The 20,068-nt window shown below is 37.0% G+C and overlaps 1 protein-coding gene across 3 annotated transcripts; it reads left to right on the top strand.

The window, feature by feature from the left end:
• Positions 1-2,671: 2,671 nt before the first annotated feature.
• Positions 2,672-18,236, top strand: LOC117333300 (mesenchyme-specific cell surface glycoprotein-like). Of its 3 annotated transcripts, XM_033892531.1 has the most exons (12): positions 2,672-2,812; positions 3,009-3,100; positions 6,777-6,998; positions 7,639-7,831; positions 8,498-8,627; positions 8,774-8,888; positions 9,517-9,699; positions 12,863-12,934; positions 13,041-13,276; positions 13,523-13,743; positions 15,407-16,344; positions 16,753-18,236. In XM_033892531.1, coding segments are annotated over exons 1-11 (1,680 nt in total). In that variant the 5' UTR covers positions 2,672-2,810; the 3' UTR covers positions 15,621-16,344; positions 16,753-18,236. The 3 variants fall into 3 exon arrangements, with proteins under 3 accessions (XP_033748422.1, XP_033748421.1, XP_033748423.1); XM_033892530.1 differs by lacking the exon at positions 2,672-2,812 and having other exon boundaries at positions 2,838-3,100; XM_033892532.1 differs by lacking the exons at positions 2,672-2,812; positions 9,517-9,699 and having other exon boundaries at positions 2,838-3,100.
• Positions 18,237-20,068: the final 1,832 nt, after the last annotated feature.

Here is a 20,068-nt window from a genome sequence, read left to right as displayed (position 1 = left end):
TGGGTCACGTGAGCTGTTTAACTACGTGTTTTACTATTAAATACACGTGTTTTGTACATGTTTAGAGGAAAAACCCCGGCGGGATGGCCCTGCAGGTAGGGCGTAAGAATTGTGCCTGCTGCCCCCATTGCATGATCGTAAGAGGCGACTAAATTTGAGATCTTATCTTTTCTCTTCTTTCTTAACAGCTTTCTTCTTCCTAATGTCTCCCTTGACAATGCCTCACTTTTGGCCTTAAGTTGAGCGTTCGCCCCTGTGAGGAAGGCTTTTGGTTCTGTCCCCTTGCCGAGACATACCAGAGTCTTTAAAAATGGTAGTTGCTACTCCTTCTTAGCGCTCAGCATATAAGGAGTGGAACGAATGGTTCAACCGTTGTCAGTATAATGTGACCGGGTGAGGTGTGCTGCTTGGTGTCTTCGGCAGTATGCTTCAGTGAGGTAGCACTCTAAATCGGCAAAAGTTCCGGCCTATCACAAGGAGACTTAACACGAACATACCGCAGCCTCCCAAAACACACATACGCACTCACCACACGCAAACATGTCGCACGCACGGGAGGCCGTCCTTAAATGACCTTAGCTGTTAATATGACGTTAAACAAAATAAACCAAACCAAACCAAATGTCCTGTTTGATTCTAACAAACCGCGCTTCATCATGTGATAATAAAATGTCCATCAGTAAAACAAGTGTTTTTGACCTTTGACACCATGACCTTCACCATTGGCCAGCTGACTCCTTGATTAATTCTGGACAACAAGGAAAACCTATGAGAAAAGAAATAGTGATAACAAACTGCAATTGTCAAAATCCAAGATGGCCGCCTGGCGGAAATTTTCTTTTCTTGGTCAGACTCAAAATGGTCACAACTAGGTACCAATGGAAACCAAACACCTGAACAAATTTGCCACATTGTAGATTTAATAATATCATCCAAAGACTTCTTTTTATACGTAACTATTTTTTATGCATCAAACACATTTTGGTCGTAAGAGGCGACTGATTTTGGATCTTATCTTTTTTCTTCTTTTGAAAATCTTTCTTCTTCCTAATGTCTCCCTAGACAATGCCTCACCTTTGGTCGTAGGTATATATCACAATATCACGCAAACCTAACAAATTCAAGAAAGACAACTCTAGATCTATACACATTTTTACATGTTTCGTTTGTTTGATGTCATTTCCCCTTTTGCCTTTCTGATGATGATGGGCTAAAAGATCGCAATAATTAACTACATCACAATATCAACAACTGTTAGCTTTTTATGATAAAAAACACTTCACTTTATCCTAGTCAGTAAAACATTCTAAAACTGTTATGTTATTGAATGGGAATGGATGCTTGATTTTTAGTCCTGCGGTTGTTGAAAATGTCATATATTGCTCTAAAATCAAAGCTGAACCGGTGTGACTCGGAACTACAGTGTTTGAGAAAAAGTGTAACGATCTGGCTTTGTACCCGCAGATGAATTGAAGATTTAAAGAACGCGTTTTCGATGTACCATAATGTCGCATGTGCCAACGATTAATACTCGTACAACGAACCGCACTTCAATAGACACCACGACCTAGTAAACCAACAGTGTTTATTTGAGCTTTATTTTACGAAACAAATATAATAAAAAAAAATGATGAAAAATTCCCTTTTGGAATCCAAATATATGACGGCTGAAATAGACTTTCCCCGATTGATCATGCTTATTTGATCGTTATTAGGTGTGTCAATGATGTCAACGTTTTAGAAGTGATCTTTGCTGTACCTATTTCTATCCCACATGAAACTATATAAGGTGAAATTATTTACGACTGGTTCGCCCGTTGTCAGTATAATGTGACCGGGTGGGGTGTCCTGCTGGGTGTCTTCGGCAGTATGCTTCAGTGAGGTAGCACTATAAATCGGCAAAAGTTCAGGCCTATCACAAGGAGACTTAACACGAACATACCGCAGCCTCCCAAGACACACATACACACTCGACATACGCATGCATGTCGCACGCACAGGAGGCCGTCCTTAAATGACCTTAGCTGTTAATAGGACGTTAAACAAAATAAACCAAACCAAACCAAATACTTTCTTGCGACTTTCATACAAGTGACTATTATATTAATCACCTGCCCTGCAGGTAGGGTGTAAGAATTGTACCTGCTGCCTCCATTGCATGATCGTAAGAGGCGACTAAATTTGGAATCTTATCTTTTCTCTTCTTTCTTAACAGCTTTCTTCTTCCTAATGTCTCCCTTGACACTGCCTCACTTTTGGTCTTTAGTTGAGCGTTCGCCCCTGTGAGGAAGGCTTTAGGTTCTGTCCCCTGGCCGAGACATACCAGAGTCTTTAAAAATGGTAGTTGCTGCTCCTGCTTAGCGCTCAGCATACACGGAGTGGGACGACTGGTTCAACCGTTGTCAGTATGTGACCGGGTGGGGTGTGCTGCTTGGTGTCTTCGGCAGTATGCTTCAGTGAGGTAGCACTACAAATCGGCAAAAGTTCCGGCCTATCACAAGGAGACTTAACACGAACATACCGCAGCCTCCCAAAACACACATACGCTCTCACCACACGCATGCCTGTCGCACGCATGGGAGGCCGTCGTTAAATGACCTTAGCTGTTAATAGGACGTTAAACAAAATAAACTAAACTAAACTATTAATCACTTCATTGGGTGAAGTAAGTCATTATTGCTGGAAGAGAAAATGCACATTTGTTGTGTGCCGTGAGGCCTGTCAGTGTTAGTAAACAGGACGACACATTGACCACATATATAACCAACCGCCAAGAGGTATGACGTGGAGACCGTATTTGTTGATACTTCATGTAAGTACTGTATTTAGACATCCTGGATTCTGAGTGGGAACCCAACATTCTATATTATACGCGTCGACATGTGTACCTATGTTGTAAACTGTATCTGCTATATGACTACAATGTTAATTGGTATCAGCGGGTTCATACCTCCAGTGAAAAAGGGGATACATTTGGAGAAGCTATCCACAGTCTACCTACCTTACAGGTACGAGAACAATACCGGACAGTTCAGATATCCCTCTGGTGCTGCGGAACAGACGGCATACGATCCCGTGGACCAATTTGTCTATGTAGTTGGTAAGTTTAAATTTGAATATATCCCTACGACCAATGTAAATCAAGCATAACAAGTACTAATTGAAATGGGAAACCATTACAGAAGTCCCCCCAAACACTCCCAGTCATACCATTACGTTCATCATCCCCCAATATCCCAATATACTAAATTTCATTGAAATTAAACAATATCTAAATTTCGACCAATCAGAAGCTTCCGTATGGTTGCTATGGTAGCGAATGCCATTCAGTTGATTTGTAGGCCCCTAATACCCTTACATGTACATACCAAATTTCATAAAAATCTGACAATATGTAAATTTGAACCAATCAAGGCCAGGAAATGGCGGCCATTTTGTTAAAATATGAAAGTGACGTTACGAGAGTGACCAGAGTCCCATGATATAGCTTCATACAAAATTTGATCAAAATCTGACAATATGCAAATTTGGACCAATCAGAGGCCAGGGAATGGCAGCCATTTTGTTAAAAAGTGAAGTGAGGTTACGAGAGTGACCGGTGTGCCATGATGTACCTAAATACCAAATTTTATAAAAATTAGACAATATGTAAATTTGGACAAATCAGAGAGCAGGAACTGGCAGTCATTTTGTTAAAAAGTGAAAGCGAGTTTAGGGGAGTGACCGGTGTCCCATGATGTACCTACATGTACATACCAAATATTATCGAAATTGGACAATATGTAAATTTCGATCAAACAGAGGCCAGGAATTGGCAGCCATTTTGTTAAAAAGTGAAAGTGAGGCTACGAGAGTGACCGGTGCCCCATGATGTACCTACATAATAAATTTTATCAAAATCGGACAATATCTAAATTTCGACCAATCAGAAGCCTCCGTATGGTTGCTATGGCAACAAAATGAATTCAGTTGATTTTTCAGTCCCCTAATATCCCTACATACCAAATTTTATGAAAATCAGACAATATCTAAATTTCGACCAATCAGAAGCCAGAAAATAGCCTCCATTTTTTCAATCTAGAAACGGAAGTTGCAGTTATGTTTTAAGTGTCATGAGACACCTTAATACCATTTCATGAAATTAAAGTTATAATGAAAATATAAGGGGAGCTGGCCTAGAACCCTGGCGTACACCATGCATAGAAATAGGAAAAATTTCAAATTTCAGTAGCCGCGACAGCCATCTTTGATTTCGGGAAAAAGTGTCTCAAAATAATCTTCACATGTTCATCTTTATTCCCAACAGGTTTCATTTCAGTGCAACCAACGGTTATAGAGTTATAGCCCATTACTTTGAACAACTTTCTTCTTCCTAATGTCTCCCTTGACAATGCCTCACTTTTGGCCTTTAGTTGAGCGTTCGCCCCTGTGAGGAAGCTTTAAAAACGGTAGTTGCTACTCCTGCTTAGCGCTCAGCATATTTGGAGTGGGACGACTGGTTCGCCCGTTGTCAGTATAATGTGACCGGGTGGGGTGTGCTGCTGGGTGTCTTCGGCAGTATGCTTCAGTGAGGTAGCACTCTAAATCGGCAAAAGATCCGGCCTATCACAAGGAGACTTCACACAAACATACCACAGCCTCCCAAAACACACATACGCACTCATCACACGCATACATGTCGCACGCACGGGAGGCCGTCCTTAAATGACCTTAGCTGTTAATAGGACGTTAAACAAAATAAACCAAACCAAATTTGAGCCAATTAGGGGCTCTGGTGGCCATATTGGATGTCAGATCGAAAAATAAATATTAAGGTGCACAACTTCAGATTGCCATCTATGTTCACGCAAAGTTTCATTTCAATCTGATTTAGAGTGTTCGAGAAACGCGTCGGACAAAACTTGGCGGAAGAATTATAATAAGAAACTGAGTAAAAACTGTAAGTCCCCAAACTTTGTTTGGAGGACTTAAATATACCTGTTACCTGCTTATATATGTGTGTGTATATAATATGTGTTTACAAATATTACATTTGAATTACCTACTTCAAGTTCCATTAATGAGAATTTTCAATTTTATAATACCGATTATTGGAGTATGCTTTCTCATTTCGAAGATTCAAACTAGGTACTGAAAAGTCATTTCCCGTGTAACATTATTCTGGTTTATTCAGACATGGGGGATACAAAACAGATACAAAAATGAGAAAACACCTCTTACATCACATACTTGACGCTGTATATATTGAATATCACATTATACTCACACAGATTAAAAATAGAACAGGCAGAAATGTTAAGTCATTTCACACAAATATTTTATGGCCTTTGAATGTTTCCGGATTGCCTATCAGACATTAGGTGAATTAGTGGAGACGAAGACCGATTATACCTACTTTAGTATAAAAGTGTATAACCGGACGTAAACCTACCACAAAATGATGGAATCTTGCCCAAACACACCGTTATTCTATACATGTAGCTTTATCCAACATATATACACATTTTATGATATAAATAATGTAGACGTCATTATTTATGTGGAAAGATCCGTGCCTAATTCTGGAAACAGGATTCTATAATCTAATATAATGCATACCTGTGCGTACATTAGCTTCTCTCGTTAAACCTTTATTTACTTATCTTTTCTGTGTTGATTTACTGCTAGGAATGTACATGTTTATCAAAACTAAAATTTACAAATTGGACAGATCATGAAATTGTACTTGTTTCCGTTGTGCCTTCACGTGTCATGAGTTGGTAAAGTGATTCAAGTGGTCGTGTCAAGATAAAATTTATTGTATATCAGTACTGATCGGATATAATTCAATCTCTTATTTTGTCCAATGGCTATGAAATGTTAAAATCACATGCAGGTACATGTACAAACATCCGTGCCCGGTACCAAAAATGGACCGTTTGTGGTTATGTACATGTAAACATGAACCGTAACTAACCGTGTAAGGGGGCGGCTGGTTGTGGCGAAGGCGCGACCAATCCAAAATACATCAATTTGCACATGGTCGTTCAATTTTCAAATTCCTTTCAATGCAAACATGCATGTATAAATCAAGTATCATATAAAGCTTGCTACATATCTGTACTACCGACGTATTTATATTGTATTGATGAAGATGCGGGTACATAGAATTATGATAGATATTTCCGCTTATTAGGACCATTTTAGTCTCTGATTTGAGATATTGTTGTCGTATTTATGTTTTGAGTTATTTAAGGCTGTTTATCTATGTATATTTCAAACTTTACGTGAGTGTACCAATGTATACCTATATGTTTGCTCCCATTTTTCCACCCTAATGACCTAAATAGTATTCATGCGGGAACGAGGAAAGAATATGCATACCGTATCTCAATACATGGGTCGGACATGGTTTTGCCGGTGTATTCTGTTCACGGGACATTGCAGAACCCTAGAATAAGGCCCGCCGTATCCCACTGCATGTATGTCGTAAAAGTCGACTAAAAGGAGCCTCCAATAGAATTGAGGGTTTTTTCCGTGTCCTCTATTTAAGAGACATTGAAGAGACCAAAGAAATTTTCCCTCGTTGAACACTTCGGATCTTAAATATTTCTTTTCTTTCTTCCCTGCTCGTCTTTCTGTGATTTGTTTTCTTCTATAGGTGTCTCCTTGACACCCGTCCTCGTATGACCCTGGCTGTTGCTCCTCTCTTCACTCATAGAATTTTTGTTCTGACATTTTCATATTTTGTTAAAACTATAGCTTAGTTTATGTAACCACTGAATATTTTCACACAGGTGGTAACGTTCTACACCTGTTGGATATCAAAGATATTTCCAACCCGGCCGTTATACACTGGCAGCAGTTCGACAATGTAGATCTCACTGACGTCGAATACTGTGGTGATTATCTTTTTGTGGCAGTCGATAACAATGGAGACAAAGAAAATGGCTATGTTAATGTCTATAAGAAATATAACACCGCGTTAAAGACACTGGAGTTGGTTCAGAGCATCACAGGTAAGTAAAGGTTTCGTGAACTACTTCAAAATAACGGCAAAATCTCAGTGGCAATATCGTAAGCATATGATAGTTGTTGAAATGACCATATATGCTAATAGGACGTTAAACTACATTTAACCAATCATTTCATTTAAGTCACCTTATCAAATCCTAAATCAATAATGTTGCTATTTTAAAGGTATCCATATGATGTCTCATTTGAACACGCAATATTAATTCGTTGTATATCAAACAAAGGCAATATCCAATTTGGTCTACATCATTCTGACTGTGCGGTGACTGTCCAGTTATCAGTTATATATCTATTATGAAGGTAAAGTTTACATCAAGATCTCCAAACCCATTAGAAATGGGAATTGAAATCGTACTGGTAATGTTCTGCTAATGTTTTCCTCCGCTGCAGTTGCAGAAATATCTCAGAACAATATAAAAATATCTATAACTCCCTTAAAATTTTCGAAACCTCAATATATCTGTGAATGAAAGATAATAAATCAAACAAATATTTTCAGTCAATGTTGAATAGACAGGTCGTACGATTCTCCCTCCATAAACATTTATCTTACCAGATTCATAGCGAAGGTTTACAATGCATGTTATACCGGACTTCAATAGTGTATAGTTACTCCCATTTCAGTTGGTTCACTGCCTGACATGATATATCCTACATCTGATTGCCAAACAGTAGTCGTGGCCATAGAGGCGGAGGGATATAACAACGGTTCTCATTTCGTCGACCCAGAAGGTGCTGTGGGCATTATTAAATTCGCTGCAGGCGTGGAAGGGGATTATCAGTACACAAAACTCGATTTCAGAAAGTTTAACGATCAGTAAGTCGAACAAAATTTGATATCCATACATCAAAAGGAGGAGAAAAATTAATAGTGCTACATACATATATGTAATAACTGTTTTGAGAAATGCATTGTACTTCTTCCATATGCTATTATTTATTAAGCAGAAATCGAAATCTAGGAGGGGGCGGTGCTGCTTTTTTTTTTTAATTATTGCAAAGGTTCAATTATGATATGAACACGTGTTCCAAGAAGATAAGCGTCTTCCGTATCATTGACGATACCTGCCGTATAACAAGGACATTTACAAGCTACAAGGACATATATTGAAAATGCAAGGAAGTCGACCTGCATCTCCCATAACCTTCAATTGTAACAATTGTTGGCAGCAGTCTGTATCGAACTGGTAAAAGATGGTACCTTGGCGAAAACATTTCAGATAGAGAAGATAGCTGGAGAAACTAGGATGTTACGATTAAAATTGAGATATGATATATGAAATATTTGTGAAAGGCCGTGTGGCTACATAAACCGGGTCTTTTTAAACCTTTTTCTTTTTTTAAATATTCTTAACTAAAGTATGATTTTATAAGAAAACAGACAGTATACTCACGTCACGATGTAAGTACGAATTGTATTAAGATAAATAGATGGTTCTTTTCTTCTTATAATTTTCACTGTATAAAATGTGCTTTTTTACAGATGGCAGAACCTGGTATCCCGTGGAGCCCGGTTTATCTACAGAGAGAACAACAACACGTTCTCCAATGATGTGGAGCCAGAATATATCACATTTAACAAGGACGAAAGCGTCGCCTACATATCGCTACAGGTGGTACATAGGTCTATTGTCAAGTTGAAAAATTGAATATGTTAAAGTGTAAAATCTGAAGATTTTATAAGGGGATAGTGTGGTTTATCTGAAATCATATAAAGTATACTACGTCTTTATTAACAGATTAACGTTTTCTTGCACAGGAGAACAATGCTATAGCCGAGGTAGACATGATCACTCAAAACATCACCAACATCCATCCACTTGGGTTTAAAAACTGGACTTACTTTGAATTTGACGCAAGCGACAGAGATGAAAGTAAGTTTTCAACCCTTTTTAGTCCCTACCAGGTACCAAAAGGAAACAAAACGTTAAAATTAGGTCACTCTGTTCTATTTTTTAACCTAGATGGTATTCCTCATGAAACATAATGCTCTGTGAAAAGTGGAGCTCGATACAGGGTACCCACACATCTAACAGAAAGAGCTGTTGAGAGTGTAGTCAGATATAACATCAGTTTCATGCTATAAAAGGAGACAAACATATGCCACAGCGTTGAAAACACTTGCACATCATGCATTTATCTCGCACACAGGAGAGGCCGTCCTTAAATGATCTGAGCTGTAGACAGGACGTTAACCAATATCAAAACTTACCACAGCATCACTTGCAAATGTCAAATTCGGCGGGGATAAGTTCGTGGAATGGTGATGTTAAAGTACTCTACCTATCACCCACTTCATGCCCGACAATTCCGTCTATTGACCATTTACTTACGCACTCGTCTTTCACCTCCATAATGAAGGTAGTCAATCAAATTAAAGCTGGTTGTCTTTTACTGAAACAGGCAGTTTCAAATTTATTCTTTCCTTGATTTCCTCATGTCGGGTTTTGTCATCTTATAGATGTCATGTTCAAAAGCCATATACTGAACACGTCCTTGCAGAAATCAACATTCGTCCGTGGCCAGTGATGGGTATGTACCAACCAGACTCGATCAAGGTGATATATGTGAAAGGGAAACCCTTCCTTGTAACAGCTAACGAGGGTGACGCTAAGGACTATTCCAAAATACAGGGTGCTGGAGGGTTCAACGAGCAGTCGAGGGTTTCTGAGCTAACTATAAATGGTACGTAGTATACCATAAACAATAAACATGATTGCGTTGATATGATCTATGACATTAAATAGTCTCGGTACAGTTATGGCCTTTTGAGCGTTATTGCACTAACGCATCGGACGATTGAACCTTTGCAATTAATTTGGCTTCCGATATATTATAAAACAAAATATTACAAAAATTATGTTCTGCTAGAACCCCTTTTCGGTACAACAAAGTATCGAAAACCGAATTTAAAAAAAACTTGTACACGCAGTACCATTGGATTACCGTAAGAGCCGGTTAAATTTTGATTGATTTAATTATTTATTTTTTATGTCTACTTGACCTGACCCTTTTTTCTTAAGTTGAGCATTCGCCCCTGTGATAAAGGATTAACCCCCCCCCCCCCCCCCCCTTAGGGTGTTTTTCTGGAAGTCTTTGGCAGTATGCTTCAGTGAGATTCGCACTAGCAATAGACAAACACATCGCAAACTCCCCAAACACAGACACATACACTCACACGCGTACAACATGCACATATGAGAGGGCGTCCTTAAATGAACATGCCTGTTGATAGTACGTTAAACAATACAAAACCAATTCAAGGTACAAAAATACCGTTTGTCTTTTCGCATGTAGGCTTTTCCTGTTTTTGATTCAAAGTCGTGTCGAGAATGCTAAAAATGAGAAACCAAAACGACTTTAGACTGTAATATTCTTATTATAAAATATTGATTACAACAATGATAACATTGAACCGGCAAGGTCATTGGTCAATAACGGTAAACAAGTGAGCAAAGATGGGCTGTACAACTCATCTGGTTGAATTTTACCAAACGACAACATACTGGTCATGTTAAATTCGTTAATAACTGTATCTGTTCATGTCCATAGCTGTATTTGTTGATGTCCAATGTCCTCATATGGTTATGGGGCGAGGATATGAATGATTTCAAAAACAAAAAGGAGTTTATCGGGCTTCAGTCTAAAGGGAGTCATGACCTTCAGTTATACAACTTCAGATATTGCCTATAAATGCTCCAGATAAAAATTAATTCAAATCCATTTGGTCGTTCATTACTAGTAGCTATTTAAAATATGTATCTCAATTACCCTTATAGGGCAATGTCCCTAAGGCCCAAGAGAAGCCACATCTTCGTTTATACAAGATCCGAGTATGTAGCATACTAAATTTCGTCAAATTCATTTAAGTCGTTCTGAACAAGTAGCGATTTAAAGGATTTACCTCCATTTTTCTTTCTGGGGCCCCCTCTCCGGCCAAAAGGGATCCACGCCTTCCGTTTATAGAAATCGTTTGCCAATAATGCTCCGGACCAAATTTTTAGCCCACCATCATCAGATGGTGGGCTGTTCAAATCGCCCTGCGTCCGTGGTCCGTCGTCCGTCGTCCGTCCGTCCCTCCGTCCGTAAACAATTTTTGTTATCGCTATTTCTCAGAAAGTACTGTAGGGATCTTTCTCAAATTTCATATGTAGGTTCCCCTTGGTGCCTAGTTATGCATATTGCGTTTTGAGACCAATCGGAAAACAAAATGGCCGACAGGCAGCCATCTTGGATTTTGACAATTGAAGTTTGTTATCGCTATTTCTGAGAAAGTACTGAAGGGATCTTTCTGAAATTTCATATGTAGGTTTCCCTTGGTGCCTAGTTATGCATATTGCGTTTTGAATCGGATAACAACCTGGCCGACAGGCAGCCATCTTGGATTTTGACAATTAAAGTTTGTTATCGCTATTTCTAAGAAAGTACCGAAGGGATTTTTCTCAAATTTAAAATGAAGGTTCCCCTTGATGCATAGTTATGCATATTGCGATTTGAGACCAATCGAAAAACAACATGGCCGACAGGCAGCCATCTTGGATTTTGACAATTGAAGTTTGTTATCACTATTTCTGAGAAAGTACTGAATGGATCTTTCTGAAATTTCATATATAGGTTTCCCTTGGTGCCTAGTTATGCATATTGCGTTTTGAGACTAATCCGAAAACAACATGGCCGACAGGCAGCCATCTTGGATTTTGACAATTGAAGTTTGTTATCGCTATTTCTGAGAATGTACTGAATGGATCTTTCTCAAATTGCATATGTAAGTTTCCATTGGTGCCTTGTTATGCATGTTGTGTTTTGAGACCAATCTGAAAACAACATGGCCGACAGGCAGCCATCTTAGATTTTGACAATTTAAGTTTGTTATCACTATTTCTGAGAAGTACTGAATGGATCTTCCTGAAATTTCATATGTAGGTTTCCCTTGGTGCCTAGTTATGCATATTGCGTTTTGAGACCAATCAGAAAACAACATGGCCGACAGGCAGCCATCTTGGATTTTGACAATTGAAGTTTGTTATCGCTATTTCTGAGAAAGTACTGAATGGATCTTTCTCAAATTTCATATGGAGGTTCAACTTGGTGCCTCGTTATGCTAATTGCATTTTGAGATCAATTGGAAAACAATATGGCCGACAGACCGCCATCTTGGATTTTGACAATTGAAGTTTGTTATCTCTATTTCTCAAAGTACTGAATGGATCTTTCTCAAATTACATAAGTAGGTTCCCCTTGGTCCCTTGTATTGCATTTTTGGACCAGTCTGTCCTGAAAACAACCTGGCAAACAAACAGCCATTATCGTTAAATCTCAAATTTCTTATATAGCTAGGATTCCCTTGTTTGAAAAGTACTGGAGGGATGTCTCAATTTGCACAGATTAGTAAAATGAAGGGAAAAGTAGAGAAAAGATCAAACTGACATGGAACCTATGAAGATCATTCAATGGTGGGCGCCAAGATCCCTCTGGGATCTCTTGTATTAAAATACATCTGGTCATTGAGATCGCTGGGGTCACATTAGAAAGAACTTCGGTGTCCTCTCTCTATCAATTTCATAGATTATCCAAATTGCTACCACCAGGAGTTAAACTGAGGTCACTCTTACTAAAAATATTGATTCGATGCAGGATATATGTATCTCATATAAAAAAAAACCCCAGATATATTCCATTTAAATTGGACAATGTGGATATTTTCTCAATTAAAAGGAATTACATCAATGGTAAGTTTTTAGTGCAAGGGAATTCATATCCTCTTGTTATGTTTCCTCTCTCCCAGTTTATAAGATATAACCTTACATTCTGTTGTTATATATTTTCAAATAGTCTGTTTACATTATAGCTTCATCGACAGTTGCGCATTGGTCCAGTTTGAATGGATACGATGGTACACTCAATGCATTAGAACATTTAGGTAAGTGATGTATTTTGAACAGATAGACGTTTTCAGAAAGTATGAACTTCCCTATTTATTTCACTTGGATTAAAAAAGTATTTAAGCTACATTTGTGCTATTTTAGGACGTTTGAAGATTTCTAACCTAGACGGGAAATCTGGTGATACTTACAACACGCTCTACACGTTTGGAGGCAGAAGTATATCAATACTAGACCTGAACACATTTGAACGAGTTTATGACAGTGGAAGTGATATTGAAAAAATCATTGCCAAGGAGAAGAAGCCACTGTTTAATGCTAATGGCGTAGACAGAAACGACATCGTTTCCGAAACCCAAGACTCCCTGTCTGACGACAAGGTTTGATATAAACAGTGACAAGTATTTCAGATGAATTGAACAATTATAACAAGATAGTTGTTAGATGTGTATTACAAAAGCGACGTGTAAAGAAATGTGACTTAATTTATTTTTTAAACGTGAAGTGCTTGGGCATGGAAAATATAATATAATAACTCATCTAAGTATTAAATATAGTTTGTTCAGCCTTTCTTTTGAAAAATATGTGTCGCTTTTGCATGATATTTTTGTCCGAATGTGCTGTAGGGTCCAGAGGTAGAGGACTTGGCTATTGCTGAAATAGGAGATACGATGTTACTGTTTGTCGGCATAGAAAGACCTGGCTTCATTGCGATATATTCAATACATGGGGATGTCACTTCTATACAGTTCGAGAGCTTGTATTCCGGAATTCCAGGAACAAACGACACTTACGGTTATCTATACGACCAGCGAAAGATGAGTGAGAAAGATCCAGATGATATCAGGTAAGGCTAATATATCATTTCTTTCTAAGGACGCATAGCGTAATACAACAGTATTTTTATTTTATTAAGTATTTACACTTATATTGACACAGTTTATTGACTTATTGTTATATCAGGCGTTCAATTTAAAACAGACGTACATCTGATGGAATTGACAATGACACTGTCAAGTTAAAACTCTTATTATTTGTAATATTGTCTATGGTTTTCTCATTCAATTTCACAAGTAAAAGCATGTAGACACTTATTTATTTTAACTCTATGTAGTAAACTGATGATAGATATAGCACCATAACGCCTTTTATTCAAAACAGAAGGAAGAGTAGTGCATTAATATCTCAGAGCAATATTCTAGATAATTTCCGCAGTTTTAATTTGTGCATCTCTACACATAAGCATAAAGCGATTAACATTAAGCGCACTTAAGAAAGTTTGTATTGTTTTACGGTCCATCGATAACGTGAGTCATTTAGTGCCAAACACCCAATTAAAAAGGACTTCAGTAGAAAGAATACGCGTTCAATACTAAAATGTTAAAAGGTAAAATATCAACTGGTTACAAATCACATTATAATTTTTGTATAGTTCTATTGCAGGTAAATAATCAAATATCAGCGTAGCAGTAATGGTACCGAATACTAATTTCATAGATGTCACGTTAATGAATGTCTCATTTAATAGTCTGAAATTCGATCAACTGATCATATAATGCTTGACGGTAAAATCGCGGGCATGACAAAAGGGCGGATATTTCTTTCGTGATAATATAACCGGTTGCCATATGCGCAAAAACCAGAGGATGACTTCCCCTCGAGGATTTCTCTACTTTTACCTCAGGTGCCTAGGAATTTAATCAAAGATAAAATAACCGTTGTTATAACTATTAGTTATAAATTGAAGTGGACTTTTTCGACATTTCAAAGGACATAATTTGTCTTGCTTGGTTAGCAATCGGACGCCCTTTCTAATTGATAAAAGTTAAGCGAAGTAATTAAGCTTTGACCGATTTGATTCAGTTTGGTTTATGATTGTTAAAAGCCATTACAACAGCTAAGATTATTTAAGGAGGCCTCCCTTGCGTGCGACATGCATGTATATAGCGAGTACGTATGCTCGTGTTAAGTCTCCTCGTGATAGTCCAAAACTTTTACAAAGTGAATACATGCTTTATTGATTTTATTTGGACATTCACGGAAAAGGCTCTTCTGATACGGATTTAATGTTATAACGAACACTTATAAAATGTTGTATCTCCCGAGAGGAAGATTTCCAATCGAACGTCAGTCCTTCGTTCTATTACAGCTAGTAAGAGTTATACCCCCTGTCGGCGCCGATACATGTACATTGGACTGAGAACAATGTGATGAAATATATGGGCGGGATAACTCAACTGTTTGTGATAAAAAAGTAAAACACACTATAATGTGTTGTATGATTTGTAACTCCTGCCCCCTCAAAAAAAGATGTAACAGAAAGAAAAGAAATCTTTCTTGTAGGTGACGTTTCTAAACTAAAATATGTGGCATTTTTAATTAATTTGACATGCTTACTTCTTACCAGAGTTCTACCTCTTTAAGAATGGAGATACATAACATGTATCTCCTGTACTGCTTACATCAACTGTTACAGCAGCTTTTCACATGTCTCGATTATTTCTTTGTAGGTTCATAAGTGCACAGGACAGTCCAAATCACCGCCATTTATTGTGTAGTACGGGATCTCTCAGTGGGACCGTCTCGTTTTTCCTTATAAAGGGATTAAACGAAGATGAAGTGGACAATAGTGGAAATTGTGTTATTGATCATGTACGCATTTTCTCCATAGGACTTATTGTACTTTTAGGTAAAGTAATGGAATCACTCCTTGGACGACTGTGAATAATTGTCGGGTATTTGAATGACATTATTATAAACTATTTAACAAGGTAGGCTATTTGAATAGAAATACTTAATCGACTACTTGAAACCATTTTCAAAGAGTACCTGATTAAATAATTGACGTTTGATTCGCGATTATGTCGGGTCCGTTCTAATACGGATATTATGGAGGAAGGTCCTCCATTTCTTTACCAATATCTGTAATTTTACTTGATATTGAAATATGGTCATTTATTTAGATAAATGACGAAGTAGACGAATTAACATATTTGTCAATCTAGGCCTACATAATATCAAAATACTTCCAAAGACATTCGATAAAACATCAAAGAAAACAATTGTTAAAATTTGGGATAAAAACACCATCATAGACATAATACGAAAAGGCCTCCTCTGACAAAACATACCGAGTAAAATATCTGGTTCAATATGAGTATAAAACAACAAAAACAGGTACATTGATTCACACAAATCTACATGTACAATTGCAGATAAAATCTGTCCAAAAAGGACAGTAACATTTTATCTGATTATTTCAAAAGAGCAGTTTAGAGTATTATGTATAGCAAATTAAAACATAGAAGACACATTTTGTTCCTTTCCTGTTAACAGGTTCTATATATTATCAACATTAGATTATCATGTAAATATTTTCTGATATATTTATATTCATGTTGATTCCGTTAAAACAATATTGGCATATGCATGCATTTACTAATATCGGGTGATTGGCATACCCACAGACGTATTAATAGCAGGTGATTGGTATACCCACAGACGTATTAATATCAGGTGATTGGCATACCCACAGACGTATTAACATCAGGTGATTGGTATACCCACAGACGTATTAACATCTGGTGATTGGCATACCCACAGACGTATTAATATCAGGTGATTGGCATACCCACAGATGTATTAACATCTGGTGATTGGCATACCCATAGGCGTATTAACATCGGGTGATTGGCATACCCACAGATGTATTAACATCGGGTTATTAGCATACCTACAGACGTATTGACATCGGGTGATTGGCATACCCACAGATGTATTAACATCGGGTTATTAGCATACCTACAGACGTATTGACATCAGGTGATTGGCATACCCACAGACGTATTAATATCAGGTGATTGGCATACCTACAGACGTATTAACATCAGGTGATTGGTATACCCACAGACGTATTAATATCAGGTGATTGGCATACCCACAGATGTATTAACATCGGGTGATTGGCATACCCACAGATGTATTAACATCGGGTGATTGGCATACCCACAGACGTATTAACATCAGGTGATTGACATACCCACAGACGAATTAACATCAGGTGATTGGCATACCCACAGACGTATTAATATCAGGTGATTGGCATACCCACAGACGTATTAATATCAGGTGATTGGCATACCCACAGACGTATTAACATCAGGTGATTGGTATACCCACAGACGTATTAACATCAGGTGATTGGTATACCCACAGACGTATTAACATCAGGTGATTGGTATACCCACAGACGTATTAACATCAGGTGATTGGTATACCCACAGACGTATTAACATCTGGTGATTGGCATACCCACATATGTATTAACATCGGGTGATTGGCATACCTACAGATGTATTAACATCTGGTGATTGGTATACCCACAGACGTATTAACATCAGGTGATTGGTATACCCACAGACGTATTAACATCTGGTGATTGGTATACCCACAGACGTATTAATATCGGGTGATTGGCATACCCACAGACGTATTAATATCGGGTGATTGGCATACCCACAGACGTATTAATATCAGGTGATTGGCATACCCACAGACGTATTAACATCAGGTGATTGGTATACCCACAGACGTATTGATATCAGGTGATTGGCATATATTACCATTAGGTGCTTGACACACCCACATACATCCAATCAGATGAGTGTCTACACACATCTACCAATGCATGACTCCATATCCAAGCACCAATACCTATGTATAATCCCACTCAACAACGAAATACCCATGGAATGGTAATTTGTAATTTGACTTAATGTTGCATTTATAATTGAAGAGAACACAAATCACGGTTTTCACACAAATCTTATTACCCCCAGTGTAGATAAATGGGGATCCCTTGGGGCAGCCCTAACATAATGGGTGTCCTTACACGGGAGGACTCTATCAAAATCTTATGTTTATCCTTAATTCCGGAAATGTGCGAAGCTGCAATACACAATCATTTATCTATACACATACTTATATGTGTATATATACCCATATCCACACACAAAAACACATACATATATATGCACAAATATTCAATCTTTTCACAATTATTTTGAATTCTCTTAATATTTTTCCTTTGTTTGTGTATTAATTAAAATTCTCAATTATATCAATGAAACCAGTATTTGAGATCCACAAACGAAAAACGGACATCACATTACACAACATACAATACACAACATCATGGGCAGCTATAAAAAAAATCTAGATTGAATGTTTTATATTCCCTAATAGGGCAAAAACCATATGTAATTATCTCCGCAAGTGTCTATGTCGCCTCAGCTAATCACTTTCAATTTGTAGATGGATAATAACCAAAATGTACATATTATATTTTCACTCACTGAATCAAAAACTAAATAATGTTTTTTAGTGCTCAGAAATTGGCTCTTACATGTAATTGTTAGTTTTGCTCATGTTAATTTCTCATTTATAATACATGTACATACTATAGGCTTCACAAACACCTTTATTGTTATAACTGCCCATTCTAGCATCAACATGCTCGCATACACACGTACATGTATATAACAAGTCATAAGAACATCGCATTGAAATACACTTACACCCGCATTATTCGCATTCACCAAACACCCTTCCCACACTCGCATAATTAGAATAGCATAAACACACACCTTCAGATATCAAATGTATAACAGAAACTTACTATAAACTCTCTCTCTCTCAAATGAATAAACATCACGACAATCGTCTTTTTATGCAAATATAACACAACACTTCAATTTACATAATTATCTTTACATATAAATAACAAGTTTTAGTACATTTTTAGGAGCTAGGCACCATGAACCTCAGTTTTACATGTATCATCATTGCACTTTTCTGTTGATTTTTATTTTTCATCATTCTTAATCGCTCGATATCTTATCAAACATTAACATACAATAATAACATCATTGCTTTTATAATATTGAATTATATTAGTAATTATATCAAATAGTACTTAAAATATTTTGCACATAATCTGTTGGTACTATTTTTCTTTTCTTTGTTTCCATGAACATACAAATTGTAGTTAGATTATTTACTAATAGCGTTTTAATTTTTTCATGAATGATATGAATTGTAAATGTCTTTTTATTGTATTTTATGTCATTTCGACATTTCCATATTGACCATGTAAATGAGAGTAGTGCTGTATTGAGAAGCACAGGGAGACTATCATTTCCTGGATATCCGAGAATCACGTTTTCATTACCAACATTTCTTCTCTAAATCCTGGAATATGTTCTAGTATTTGTGAATAATTTAATAATAATTAATAATACTGCATTTATAAAAAAGGTGAACACCATCTTCGATTTGGGTCTTTTTTTGATTCGGTATAAATAATATTATGTACACACTTCCACTGTAATTTAATTTGCGTTGTGGTTATAGTGTTTTTTTATATTTTGCCATATCAATTCCCAATAAAATAGTTTTAGAAATTCGAATTCCCATTTCATTTTACATGAAGGAATACCATCTGTGTTCATTTCATTTGCTATCATTTTCGGTTTAAGGTTTTCGCAAGATATTTGTTTTGCATCTTTTCCTATTATATCAAGATTGGCGTTAATTATTAGGTACACACATTCTCTTACCCTGGCATCATTTCCTTTTAGAATATTAAACCATTCGTTCGGAAACGCATGTTTTAATTTCGCCAGTTCAGAGATGCAGTTTCTTTTATCTGTCAAGAATTGTATATTTCACGATCTTCTTTAAAATCATTTCTGCGCTCATCCCATCAATCTTTAACTGCAAAAATGTTACTTTTTAGAAAGGAAGTAACAAATGTAGGCATTCTGTTGTACTGGATGAAATGATTTCCAAAGATTGGCTGATCTAATATTCCATTTCTGCTAATATTGGAGAGGTTGGACTTTTGAAAATGTGCCCATGCTTCAATAAAAACTTAGTAAATTAATGCACAAAGGGGGATAGCTAACACTTAACAACTACATTGTAATTGTATATTACGTACATGAAGTATATGTTAAGTAAGATGGATATTTAAAAAAGGCACAAGACAAGACCCTTAAAATCTTTCCTTTTACTCATCAAAATGGATAGTCCACTACCCCATATTGTGTTGAAAGTTTGTTTGAGCCAGTTTTTTTTCTCAACTTTTGTACCTATATGTCAAGCATTTTTGA

This window comes from Pecten maximus, chromosome 8 (genome assembly GCF_902652985.1).
Source record: "Pecten maximus chromosome 8, xPecMax1.1, whole genome shotgun sequence".
In the NCBI taxonomy this organism is placed as follows: domain Eukaryota; kingdom Metazoa; phylum Mollusca; class Bivalvia; order Pectinida; family Pectinidae; genus Pecten; species Pecten maximus.
Note: the sequence above shows the minus strand (reverse complement) of the source record. Positions and strands in the feature narration are given on the sequence as shown.

What these genes read in the sequence shown, in the direction of transcription:
- LOC117333300 (XM_033892530.1), top strand. Translation starts at nt 2,881, where the DNA reads ATGTGTACCTATGTTGTAAACTGTATCTGCTATATGACTACAATGTTA. An exon ending in TTCAGAAAGTTTAACGATCA is followed by an intron (nt 7,832 to 8,497) that starts GTAAGTCGAACA and finishes GCTTTTTTACAG; the next exon opens with ATGGCAGAACCTGGTATCCC. An exon ending in AAAGATCCAGATGATATCAG is followed by an intron (nt 13,744 to 15,406) that starts GTAAGGCTAATA and finishes ATTTCTTTGTAG; the next exon opens with GTTCATAAGTGCACAGGACA.